The 14,217-nt window shown below is 38.8% G+C and overlaps 1 protein-coding gene across 2 annotated transcripts; it reads right to left on the bottom strand.

The window, feature by feature from the left end:
* Positions 1 to 5,117: 5,117 nt before the first annotated feature.
* LOC134023083 (4-galactosyl-N-acetylglucosaminide 3-alpha-L-fucosyltransferase 9-like) lies at positions 5,118 to 13,978 on the bottom strand. Of its 2 annotated transcripts, none has more exons than XM_062464909.1 (2): positions 13,936 to 13,978; positions 5,118 to 9,140 (listed from the first exon to the last, which is right to left on the bottom strand). In XM_062464909.1, the coding sequence occupies exon 2, from the start codon at positions 9,136 to 9,138 to the stop codon at positions 7,963 to 7,965; it is 1,176 nt and encodes a 391-aa protein (XP_062320893.1). In that variant the 5' UTR covers positions 9,139 to 9,140; positions 13,936 to 13,978; the 3' UTR covers positions 5,118 to 7,962. The 2 variants fall into 2 exon arrangements, with proteins under 2 accessions (XP_062320893.1, XP_062320894.1); XM_062464910.1 differs by lacking the exon at positions 13,936 to 13,978 and adding an exon at positions 13,688 to 13,929.
* Between the last annotated feature and the right edge of the window lie 239 nt (positions 13,979 to 14,217).

Below are 14,217 nucleotides of genomic sequence, written 5' to 3' on the forward strand. Positions count from 1 at the left end.
CAAGGGGAAGGGGGGGGGGGGGGGGGGGCAGACCACTCCTAGGTCTGATGGGGCATAGGGGCAGATGGGGCAGGGTCTCCAAGGGGAAGGGGTAGATCATCCAGTGAGAAGGGGGGGGACAGGGTCTCCAGGGGAATGGGGCCTTAGAACAGGGGTTAGGTAGTCAGACCCGCCGGTCTGACTCGTCCTGAAGCAGAAAAGAGTTACAGTCCCAGCATCACCTTATCTCCCATGATCAAGCAGTAACTGAGTCAAATGAGATGCGAACAGTCGAACACCAATGATTAAACACAGATATTGAAATCAAGAACCCATTTCAGGATTTAAAGTGGATATTTTTAAAGTTCAAATAAATCCCTCCTTTCACACCCTTATAGGGTGTGACAACAAACCCAAATTCAAAAAATATCCCATTACCGATTACACAATGTTGACATACAATAATGATGAGACTATGCAGCGTTATAGCCAAGTGGTGTGGACACACTGGACACAGTGGGAAAACCCTAATGATGTTATAGGGGAAAACCCACCGTCACTCCAGAGTGGACATTCGACATCCATGTATCCACGGCAGACCTGGACATGCTCACAGGCCCCCTTCACCACATACATACAACTTTAGCCAAGCTTTTAGAATTGTAATAAAATAAACTAAATTCGAAACAAATAGAAAAACCATAAATTAGACAGGATATTTTAAAGTTCTCATAAGATCCCTCCTTTCATTGATAACTTTAATCAATACCCAATCTCCTCGTTTGACTCCTCCACTCTTTGGTTTACTGCTTCACCTGGAACAGAATTTAGCAGAAGACATCTCTTTTCTAGTTAGCATTTTTTTATAAAATTGGTTAACCATTTGATTCGCCTCTTCATCATGCTATGTGAAAGGTTTAAGTTGTGGTATTACATATGATCTCCAATAAATCAATTCAAATGGTGTTATGCACCTGGTATAGGACTGGGAAAGACTTCAATTCACATAGTAAACATACTGTATCTATAATTACCAGGCAGTATTTTCCCGTCAGTTTTCTTATTGTTGAGCAAACACATGTAACAGCATCTAATAACGAGCCCCCATATTCAACTCCTATTAGTCATGCCTAGAAATGACAATCTGTTTCTTTGTTCCCTTCTTTAGAAAATCAACTGTTAGTCTAATTTCTTTCACTCCAAAAAACCTTTTCTGTCTTTTAAAACAGTTAAGTTTAAGACCAATATTGTTTTAGATTCTCTATTTTACCAAATCACACCTCTTTTTATCAAAGATATGATAAAAGCAATTTTCATTATGCCAAACCAGAATCCGTATGCTTCTTAAATGAAATATAGACCAAATAATGTTCTTAATGCAGCTATTAACCAAACATTTTTCCCAAATATATTTTCTATAAAGGTCAGATAGGTAGAACTTCATAACTCGTTTTGCTGCAGTTCAAAACGAGCCAATTAGCTCAAACCATCATAACCACAATTAATCAGACTTGATGAGTGTTCTCAAATTATTTCAGAACTGAATGTTATAATAACCCTCTTCATGCACTAATACAATTTATTAATACAACGTTATCACAGCCTAACTGTTTATCCCAAACAGTATAACCCTAACCCTCTGATAAAACTCTCAAATAAAACTTAAAACCAAATTACAATTAAACTCCAAATAAAAGTACATTTAGTTATGTTCTCTTTCTCATTTTTAACCAAATTATATCTATTACCTTTATCAAAACTCTTAAAAACCCTAGATTTTACTATTTTGACTTAAAATGTTATCCCATATACCATCAAAGTATATTCATAGTTTCCTCTTCAAAACATCAGTGTTTAAACCACTCATCTCTTCACATCCACAAAACGTTCTTGTTGTATTTCATAACCTTCCATGATCCTCTCTAAACCAATCCTTTATGTAACTTTCCAATTGCTTCCTCATAATTTTTCACATACATTTCCTCAAACCATTCTTTGACCAACACAGCTGGTTTGCTCTAGTATAACTCTTCCAATTGTATTAGAACCAATTTATAAACCTGGGGTTCAATTTCTGCATTTTTACTGAATACCGTCACACATCACAGATTTTCCGCCTATAAATCCAAGTTCTGGTCGGAAAGGCTTCAAAAAACCTCCCTGTTTGGCTAGGAATTATAACAAATGTTGATCACGCATTTGTTAACCACCAAACTTGGGATTCATCTAAACGAACACATCTATCAGCATTAATACTCACATAATTATGCAGAACTATACCCTCTGGGATCACCTTTGTAAGATCTCAAGTAACAGGACTCTTTTAGCCCCCACCTTTCTCCAACTCTCCTCGGGATTTCTGTAACTTCTTGGTCAAAGAAAAAAGCACGAGATTGATAAAAGTGAGTGATTTCACAATTTAAAAACGTGTTAGACTTTGCACCGAAGGCAATTATGGTCCTTGGAGGACACCTAGTGGATCTTTTTATTTTTTATTTTATTTTTTAAAGAACGACAGATCTGTTTAAAATACCGTTCAGCTCAACCCGACTCCACACAAATAGACAGTGAAAAAGACAAAGACAACGAGTTTAGGGACTCTAACCCCTGGAAAGGACTCTAACCTCCCCTTGGACAAGGACAACGAGTTTAGGGACTCTAACCCCTGGAAAGGACTCGAACCTCCCCTTGGACAAGGACAACGAGTTTAGGGACTCTAACCCCTGGAAAGGACTCGAACCTCCCCTTGGACAAGGACAACGAGTTTAGGGACTCTAACCCCTGGAAAGGACTCGAACCTCCCCTTGGACAAGGACAAAACACAAAAACGGTTGATTTCCCACCACTGTTGGTTTGACTAGGTACGATGAAACATAGTAATCGTCTAAATTTGGTTCTCAGTTCCGAATAGCAGTACTTTGAATTAACAGGTGTCTGCTTACCTTTTTTTATGTTGAGGCGCCTCTGACGATTACGTCTGCCTCCTCGTACCGGTGTATGGGTCTCTCCCCCGATCCGTCGGTCGGGCCGGAACCCTCTGGACTCCCTCTTTTCAGCGTTGGGGTCACCATTTGAAGGATTCTTATTCTATGTGTCTATTCCAATATGTAATGATGGTATCCAATGACACAAATCTGTGTTCTAGAAAGAGTGGTCTGGAGTCGCAGAGGTCCGATAATATCAGCTTTAATGCAGCAGTTGGAAATCAACAAGTACAGAGCTCTGGGGTTGTCTAAGTTTCCCTACCCGCAACAGAGTTTGGGCTGGTTCACGAAGTCCAACTGGCTATCTGTCCCTCCCCAGCATATATTTATACAGTGCAATTGAAACACAAGTATCAAAAAAGGGTTGAGCTTGTTCTCTCGTGCATCAGGGAGTTGTTCTTGCCTACGCGTCCCACCTGCTCGGGTGCCGTCTCCACCCGGTTTCAAGGTTGTTTCTGAAAATGAAGAGATAGAGACACAAAGAACAGCCTGCTTCCCACACCCAGTGTGAGACCCAATGTTTAAGCCTGAGCACACTTCTAAGTTCATAACTTTAATAAACACAATGCATAACTTTAATAAGCACAATATATTCTTTAATGAATACATGTAAATGTTCAAGCGAGTCAAACCCCTTATAAAAATGGAAAAACCAGAATGAAGCTGTTGTCAGTGATAAACTCATTATAATCCAATAAATCTAGCACTAATCTAATATTATTTGCAATATGTCGTTTCCTCATGAACCCAGATTTTGATTCATTTATAATATAGTCAAACATTAAGTCTATTGTTTGGTAATTTGGGACACAGACTCATGGGTGTAGATTAATGTATTGAACAATAATTAAACATTAAAAATAACATTTTACCATAAATATATCTTTAAGGCTGTGCATTGTGTTATCTTCTGATTTGGTTATATTTAACATATTATTACGTACACAAACATCAGATTTAGACTATTGACTAAGATAAATGAGGCCTTGAGCAGGAATACATTTTATTCATATTTTGTCCTATCTAGGCTACTAGACCATGAGACTAGGTCTAATTAAAACATTTCCAAACATTTATTTATCAACTTATAAAAGTGATCAACTGACACTTGTCCTGAAATGGTAGCCTAGTCATTCGAAACCTGGCCATTAGGCTGGGCCAGAGTCGTTGGGCCTTATTGAAAACAAACAAACAAAAAACGTTAAAAAAGATGTCTAGTCATCAACAATTTCATCGGAACATTACAACATTACATTGGCCTATTGACTTTTCCTATAACCCACAAACGTCTTTCTCGTGTCACAATCAAAGGCAGTCCTTGTAAAAGGTATGATTCATAATCATCGAGTATTCCATTGTCTTTCCCACAAGTCAGATGAAAAAAAAAACATCTAGGTCAACTGTTGCTGACACATCCAGGTTGAGATCAAGGGGGGTGTCCAACTGTGGAATAAAGACATGTTCCATCTCTTCAGTGTCAGTGCTGTTAGTTGCAGGAGCTTCCTCTCCGTCAGCAGCAGGAGCTTCCTCTCCGTCAGCAGCAAGAGCTTCCTCTCTGTCAACAGCAGGAGTTTCCTCTCTGTCAGTTGTCAGACTTGGAGCAAACAGACCCTTGTCAATGTGAGCTGGGTCCAGAGGATGGATTCCAGCTGCGTTGAGACTTGCTAGTAGGGTGGTGGTCTCCCCTCGCTCAGTCGCAGTGACCTCAAAGCAAGGAGAGCCTACTGGCGACACCACCCTCGAGGATACAAAATGATCCTGTAAACCAGTCTGATCACAGTTCCACAGATGAGAAGGAACATCTTGAATGCCAAGGTCAGTGATGATATCCTCATAGGTCTTAAACCATAGGCCGACAACTACCGGGTTGAAACAAGCAGCCTCTGGCTTCCTCAGGCCAAGACGGCAATGCCTCTTCATGAAGGCGTTGAAACAATAGTGGCCTGCCTGACCTTTGCCCTCAGAGAAGCCTGTTAGTCCATTTGCCATGTGCAAACTGAAATGCAAGCTTCTGGATTTCTGGCTTCCTCATGGGAAAACCTCGTCTTGCTAGGTTTTCGATAATGTCTGCTAAATTAGCCTCCTCCTGCTCTGATAGAACTGGCTTTCTTCCTGCTACATGCTTATGTCCTTCTATCACACCTTTAACCTGTCTTTGGAGGGTGGATTTTGGGACATTCCAGGCCCTGGCAAGATAACGGAGCTTAGGTCTGTTGCCTGCACTTTCCAGTTATCTGTACTCCTGCAATGCTCCCTTCATTCTGTTCTCCTTCCACATGTTGTACTTGCCCTTTACTTTTCCCTGTTTGTTCACTCTCCCTTGCACTTCACTCTGCCTTGGTCTGTCTGTCTCTTTCCTGGGTGCCATTCTATTCCGCAAAATGAATTAGTTTCATGTTTAAATGAGAACAATTTGTAGATTAGGCAAAGTGCAGAATAGTCTACACCTACATACATTAACAGTAAGATAGGTTTACTGCTTGATAGCTCACTTAACAGACATCCCAAGTCTCCCGGAAGTTCCGGGAGTCTACCACACAAGGCCTGAATATGCTTTTACTTCAATGTTTTAAAAACATGGCTTTTATTATTACTAATTTTTCAGGATATTATTGACATAAAATAATCTGACCCAAATTACAAGGCCCACTACACACAGCTCTGACGGTTAGCAACCTTGGCCTCTAATTCCTTCTGCTAAAAATTGCCTAGGATACATCACTTAGGTTTTGTGTTGTTATAAATGTGACTTTTTCACTTTTAATCAGGTTATTTATGACTAAACTATTGACATATTTCATTTGATACCCTAATATGTTGTCCCAAATTCGAAAAACGTTCTTCTTTGTATTTCCGTGGAAGTACACAGAACAGCGCGCAGCAAATTTTGGGGCGAGACAAAAGCTACAGACCAGAGCCAAAAAGGTGGAGCCACAGAATTGACGTCAGTTCAGTGGCTTTTTCAAAACCTACCGTTTTACAGCTATTTTTTTTTTATTGTTAAATTTGCATAGGAAAGATGTGTCAATGGACTTAGAGGTTCACTGTATGTCCATTTTACCCACTGAATTGTCATTATTCAACTGTGACAAGGTAAATTCGGTTTTGCAATCAATGACCCCTTTAATACCACAGACTACTGGTGTAGTGAGGTCCACAAGACCACACGGAGCCAACATCTTGCCACACCTGAAGAGTGATTCAATCACATCAGAATCAGCCCTTGTGACACCCTCAGTATGCTGATTACCCACCAAACGCCGATGCAAAGGAACCATAGAATGGGGGGACGACCTCCCCAATCTACCAAATCAGCCCTCTAGCTTGCAAGCTTCAAAGGACCTGATTTAGACAACACGTCTCCAGCGACCATTTGCTATCCGTTTCGGCGGCGATTTGAACAAAGAACATACCTTGATCAGAACTTTTGAGGAAAGTTCTTGAGACTTTACCACAAGAGTACAAGGTGGAGAATTATGAGAGGGATATTTGTGTTATGTTTGTTACTTTGTTTTAATGTTGTGTTCACTGAAATCTTGATTCTAGTAACAACTCCTTCTTCCTGAAAGATAACCACGTCATTCTTGGTATCTACATGAAGCTATCATAATAAAACAATCATTCAACTATATTTTGTAACTGTACCAAGATGTCCAGAACAATATTTGAACCAATCGAATGAACCAGCCAGAGATCAGATCACACCTTTGGTAGGTGTGAAGGAAGGAGGGGGGAGTTGAGAACCCAGCTTCCCCCAATCCACATCTGACCCCAGACGGGTCCTCCCTCGAACTGTATAAAGCCCTAAGATGACCATCAATCTCGGACTCCAGCGAAACCGACCATGGCATGAACGCCATCAGGATTGGCGTTCCAAGGACGTCGCCAAGCTTCTCCTGAGATTCAACTTTATAGTGATCGCGACACTATCTGGACGTTTCAACAGAAGAACCAAAAACGCAATTCCAAATGCGACTTCACTGAGATCCCGCAGACTCAGTCACATGACCCAGCGCAGCCGCGCTGTGACTTCAGATTCTTCAAATGGACCTTTGGCGCAAACCGCCCTCAACATCATTGATCAACCCCTGATCAAACGTAACTATGGCTAACGCTCTTTCCTCCTCGACATGGCATTGGCGTGAGCTCTGTTTATGATTTGTAAGGATGTAATCACTGACTGTACAATTTCTGCCTTTCTTTAAGTTAGACCATTTCATTCTGTTCATTGAAACCAATCTCTCATATCAAACCCATAATCCAACTTTTCATAAGATCTGTTTACCTTACTTGAATAAATTCATTGTAAAGATATTTTGACGTGCGTGTTCACTGATGTTACGATTGGCTCTACTCTTAGAATAAATTCATTCCTAAAGATGAGACTTATTATTACATATTAAACATAGGATTCCCTAATGTCCTAAACCAATATTAGGGTGGTGCCCCAGACTTTATGATAAATTAAGTATTTCTATCTTTAAACGAGCAAACCCCGCTACACTGGCTACCCACCTTTTTTGGTGAACAACTGGGTTACAGATTAAAAACCTAATTTGTCTTTCCTCTCTCTTTTTTCTCTGATCTTTTTTTGAAAACCCGATTTATGTTTACTAGGCGACATTGTGATCACTATTTCTGGCGACTAGCGTATCTACTGACTGCAACTAAACACCGTCAAGCAGGAACAGACCATTTCATGCCAATACAGGGGGGTGGTCGGTCAATATGGATGTTTACTTTTTGGTCAATGGGGATATTTAACTTTGATTGCCAAACACAAGTAAAAACAAAAAGATCATTAATTGTATTATTTTATTTGAAATATATACTATATATACTCAATGATGATGGTTTATATGATATATCAGGTATATAATTTAATATGAGTTTTTACCTGTTTTTTGAGGCCCCTGTCAGTTGGGGGCCCTTAGAATCGTCCTAACTTTTCCTCCCTATATGGCGCCCCTGAACATTTTGATTACTACAAACAGCCTGGTCAGCCCCAATACCATTGAATTAGATTGTTAATAGTTTTGTATATTTTCTCCCGTCTAATGTAGTCACATGATCGACATGCATGTTGTAGTCCAAAATACCATCCCTTAACTTTATAGTTTTTCCTCCAGCTGTGGTACTTCATGTACTCTCCATCATTCTTGTCAAGGAAAAGCAGCCGATCTGCCAGTTCCTTTTGATTGGGGAAGTCATCCACATGAAGAAAAGAGTCCGCTGGAATGAATTCCTCATAGTTTTGCCTGGATGGGCCCAAAACTACTGGGACAGCTCCCAAACTCATGGCATTGTACAACTTCTCAGTGATGTAGTCTTGGAAGACTGAATTTTCAAAGGACAGGTAAAATTTGCATCCAGAAATTATTTTTGTATAGTTTTCGTTGTTTACGTATGTACCAAAGTGTTGTCCATAGGCCTCTACTTTGACATGCTTACTCAGCTCATTGTAGACCTCAACTCTTCTGAAGGATGGGTGCCAGTTGCTCACAATCCAGCACACCAATGTATTCTTCTTTGGCAGCTCAAAGTGTTTGTCCACAGCTGTTACCTCAACTAAGGATCCATAAGGAACAGGTACAGAGGAGTCCTGTCGATAATTTGAGGTCATATTAAACAGGTTATCCAACTTGGGAAATCTTTTAGAGTTGGCAGGTGATTCAGCATTGAACCACACCCATTTCTGGAACAAGGGACGTGGATTTTGTGGCATGTTGCCCAGATCTTCATGGATGTCCCGGTGATGAAAGATGACTCCATGTGCATTATTATAAAGGCTCTTGTTGTCTGTCAAGCGACAACCTTGAACATTGAAATCAGCACATGAATGAAGGTCAAAAGATTGTCCAAATGGCCACATCCAGATCAGGAGAATAGTGTCCGGTTCTGAATTGTCAGCTCTGAGGATTACTTGGGAGTTCTGCTTGCCTGTCTTCTGGGGTTGTGGTGTGGTTTGGCCTGGGACCTCAGTCTGATTCCCCTCTCGATTTAGCCCATTTTGGCAGACACAGGTAGCATTCTCATTTGCTTCTCTGTCCATGCACAACACTGAGTTGATGTTGGGTTTGTAGTATGTTAACAATACAAAAAAGGAGCACACCACCACAAAGATGCAAACCAATGCAGGCGGTAGTACTGTCCTTTGGGAAGTTGACTTCATCATGTCTGTGTGTCAGAAAATACAGCTATTACAATACATCAATAACTTTAAACAATACATAACAATATTGGTTTGTTGATATATAATTTGTTGCAGATGGTGAGTGATATGGAGAAATTAAGACCGATGTTATGTATTTGGAGTCAATTCTGTAATCAAGTAGGCCTAAGGATCAGTATCCTTGGGTTTTAATGCCTGCATCAAATGTAGTTTAATGTGTCGACAAGACTCAACATCATGAACTACACTGTGTACCACTACAATTCATTGTGGCCTGATATTATACTACATTTGATTATCAACAGATACATTCTAGCATAGAAGAAATGGTGTTGTACAAACATTTACTTTTGATTGTTAGTCCATGGTTTGAAATGGAAGGCTTTCTACTTTATCTGGACTCACATAGACTTCACATAGATTTCTCTGACATGCTATACTTAGGAGAAGTCAGGTTTATAGTTATGGCCTTTAACTGTATGTTGTTGTTCTATTGAGTCTTGGACAGAGACACAACACAACATTACTAAAGTGATCTTTTTGTGGAGTCCACTCCATTATCTCAGCTGAATAGAAGTTCCTTGCTGAGTTGTAATTCAGTTGCTATGATGGTAATTGTGTACTTTGTACCCACCATGTACTTTTCAAATTTATGGATGGTACTGTCACATAATGGAACTGTGTGATGATCAATCTTGAAATGGCTAAATAATGAAAATAACCACACAAAACTGGTCATGAAGTCATTTTATAATTCATGGTGAACACAAACTATTTAAAAAGTCTGACTCCTATCAAAGTCAGACACATTATGCAGAACAAAAAGTAAGTTGATGTTGACATAGAAAACATGGACCTTGGTTACAGTTTTCCAGGCGTTTATTATCTATGTAATAATTTTTATAGTGCCTTTATTACGGTGATCTTTTAGCATGTATTATTATGAGGTGTATGTATGTGTTAAGTTATGGGATATGTGCAATACTGTTATGTAACTGTTGATAATGTTTGGCTGAGGATGTATTGTTTGTTGTTATTGTGACTGTCAAGGCATTTATGACGCACCACAGAGACCAAGACAAATTTCCCTGTGCGGGACAATAAAGTTCATCGTATCGTATCGTAACCAGCTACACCACCGAAAAAGTTGTTACTTGTTGATGCCGGTGGACGGTCTTTATACAATACGGTCTTTATATAAATTAAACTAAATTACAGTGATTATCAGAATCAGAATTCGGTTCAATATCAGAATTCGGTTTATTCGCCATGTATGTTATACAAACACGGAATTTACTGTGGTGCAAACACTAAACATATACGAATCTTAAATTAAGTAAAGGTACAGAAGTTTAACTATTCCTAAGAACTAAGAAATCTAAGAATAAAACAATTTAAATATAAAATACAATATATATTTTAAAATATATATTATTTCTTATTCTTAACATTTGTGATATGTAGGCCTATTGTGAACTGGGTGGACTTTATTATTACTAATTATTATTACTGTTGACAATGTTGACGAATCATCAACATTTGTTTTCTGGGCACTGTATAGAGTACCTAGTCCCATCATGTTATGTTTCATTTCAATAAAATAACACAACACTCTAAATATGATGACGTCATTTTCATAAGTGAACGGATTTATAATTATTACAATACGGATTAGGCTAAATCATAATGACCAATGGAAGAAACTCGAGCGATGCCTGGAGTCATGTTGGTTTGAGGTGCCGCTTCTCGGGCAATGTGTGATTTGTCTGGCTCTGAAGAGCGGCAAAACTTCGAACCAGTTTGTGACGTTTGAAGCATTGAACGTCATCAATCACGTGGTTATCGTAATTTGATACAAGCTCCAAAACACTTTTTCGAAACTGTGCGTATTGGTTTTGCGACACAAGCATCGATGCGTCAGTTCCATACGTCCCATCCTTAGTAAAATGTGTTGAAAGCAGACCCCCACTTATTCCCCATCATGTTTTTCTTTCCTTTGGTGGCCTTCAATTTATGTTGGGTTGCAATTATAATATTGACAAAATCCCAGTTAAACTCTGCTTTTCATAGGCAGGCTTTCCTATCATGGTCATTAATTTCTAAGCACAATTTTTCCCCGCACAAATATTATATATGGAATAATTGAGACATATTGTACAAAAACAAATCATTATTTTTAGAATATTGGTTTCAAAATAATATACTTTTGGTGAGATAACTTGTTAATGAGGAGGGGTTTCTACTGAGTTATGAGGAGTTCTTATTACTTATTACTTACAAGATCCCTGTCACTCCTAAGGATTTTGCAATTATTATGGATGCCATCCCCTCAGATGTTGCACTATTATTTAGGAATGTGTTAAGGCCTGACCCTCAGAACCTACCCCCTGCCAGTACACCTGTTGACTCACCAGTTGGAAAAATCTGTTTTTACTCTGGTCCTTACAATAACAATACGTGCCTTGTCTCAACATGATGTTGTATCTACTTCCAGTGTCATTTCCTATTGGAACTGCTTTGTTGAAAATATTTGTTGGGAAAAAGTCTGGATGTTGCCCCAAACTTACTTATTATTTAACAAAATCAAAGAAGTTTCCTTTAAGATTGTCCATAGATATTATCCTGCAAGTCACTACATGAGGAAGTATAAAAAGGATATACTTTTTAATTGTAACTTTGTGACGAGCACCCAGAGACAGTGGTTCATCTGTTCTGGCACTGAACTCATACTAAAAAAACTTTGGCTAAATCTCTCTAAATGTATAACTTTGTACTTCTGTGGAAAGATGTATTATTTGGTTTCTTTTCCTTTAATGGAAGTATCAAAGATCAATTTTATGTAATTAATTTTGGCAAATTTCATATCCATTAATGTAAATTTAGTAACAAAAAACCCTGTTTTCTTGTCTTGCAAAAATAAATTGATCAATACTTTAAAACAATCCAATACTATGTACCAACAAAAAAGCAATTAAATTGATAAATGTTTGTTTGTCCCTTGAGGTCTTTGTTTAAAAGGTCTGTACCCCTGGGGGGTGTTCCATCAACGTCGATGAAAGAAAAGCGAGACTTATTTCGCCAAGTGTCGCTTACTTCAGCGAGAGTTCTGTTCCATTAAGGTGGCTTATTGTAGTTCTAGCTACGTAACCAAAGTAACTTATACTTCGAAACTAGCCTGCTCCGTGTCAAGCTAAAAGTCGAGCTAAACTAAGATGTGTTGCAAATAATCTCAAAGAGGCAGAAACACAATGTCAAAAGACAGTTCCGTCGATGGCGTGAATGGCTGTAATGTAGTGCTCACTACATTTGTTCAGAATATAACATTATGAAATGAATTGATTTCAAAAGATATAGCGAAGAAACCCGCACGAAATCGCATAGGAAACGAATGTTTCCATGTTGTGTTACGCGTATTTTGATCGTATTGTCTGGGTTAGCAGCGACGTTCTTAGTATGCATTTTTAATATGTGGTGTCAGAAGGAGCTTTGATGTCGTGGTAAATGGGGCTATTGTCTCGAAACAATCCCAAATACGTGATTAGTAGCCTACATTTGGGTAGTGTCTATGGGAACCAGTTGTTTTAGAAGAAGCCAAAACAAGATGTTTCCTGAAGGCCAACGTAGTTAATAAATACGTAACGATTTAGCAGATCTTTTCAAAGCTACATTAGCTCGCAGTGTAAAGCAATGGGCTATGGTGTAATGCCTATTTTTGCTCTAGTGCGATCGAATCCCACTTCATGCGAGCATGCAAATGTTTTATTTTGTCTCCATTTATTTTGTCGTGAATGGATGTAATGTAGTGCGCACGTAGCCTATACTTTCATACTTTCAAATTCGCCGCAGAAAATATGCGATCCGACTTGAAAATCGCCAGTAATATGTTTGTGAATTTGTGACGAATCAGGTGATAGAGGAAGACTGATATGTGAATGCACAGATGCGGAACCAGTTAGCGGGGAAACCAGTTGGGCGACAACACCGGGCCAAGCACTGACGTAGCGCAGGGGATGAGTCGTCGTCAAACTACTGTTTGAGCGCAACCGAGGCAAGCCCGCCAGCACAGCTCTATCAGCCAAGCTAACTAATCTAATAAACAGTTAATAAACACAAGTACATCTTATTGAACATCATTTATTTTCATCACCAATTATCATAGTAGAACAGCTTTCTCAAGCAGTTTGTGATGCATTTTGGAAACAGGAGATGAGCCCCTGGTCTAATGCACCACCTGGCTTGAGAAACCCGTTCTCAAAGACTTACTTTTAGTCATTATTTGGGTATCACACATATTCTGAATGCCTTCGGGGGAATTCAAATGAGCCATTTTAATCTATTAACGCCAAGATTACAGTGAGATTAATCTAGATTTAAAAATTTAATCTAGGCCCACCACTACTTTTAACGATTAAAAATGTATGAAAGTCAATAAGATACTCTTTTCATCACTGTTTTTTCTCCATTTTCAACAGTAAGAAAATATCTCAATGCATAACAATGACAGATATACTTTTAACACTTTTTCTCACCATTTTGTTTTTAAAGCACATACCTCTTTTAAAATTTTTGTAAAACCTTCTTCACTATTCAAGCCATCAAAACAATAGTTTCAACTGATTTCAGCAAAGATTGATCCAAACTCACGCGCAAAAAGAACTCACGCTGGGGGGACAGTCAAGAAATTTAGAACGTACGTTTGAAATATACTACTTAAAAATATACTACGTTAATATACTACTTAAAATATACTATATATCAAATAACTCTACCAAGTCATCAACTCACAAGTCATAAACTCACCTTACCAGGATGTGGACATTTGAAAATGAGGGTGTCACACACTATTTCAGTAATGCGAGAAGAGCAGAGAGGTGTGGCCTGTATTTATTCCATTTCCTCACCTGCCAGGTGAACAATGTAGAGTGGAATTTTCCATATAAATTATTTGTCTAGATATTACTAGACAACTAGATATTAACTATTTGACTAGATACAGCATTGTAATCACAATGTCATTGTCACGATCCAGTGCTCCCCTTCCCCTGAATACTGATGCCTTCAAATCTGGAAACCAAATTCCCT

This window comes from Osmerus eperlanus, chromosome 7, assembly GCF_963692335.1.
Source record: "Osmerus eperlanus chromosome 7, fOsmEpe2.1, whole genome shotgun sequence".
Lineage (NCBI taxonomy): Eukaryota > Metazoa > Chordata > Actinopteri > Osmeriformes > Osmeridae > Osmerus > Osmerus eperlanus.

Bases quoted from the DNA above. Each gene is read 5' to 3' on its own strand.
- LOC134023083 (XM_062464909.1), bottom strand. From the start codon at position 9,138: ATGATGAAGTCAACTTCCCAAAGGACAGTACTACCGCCTGCATTGGTT.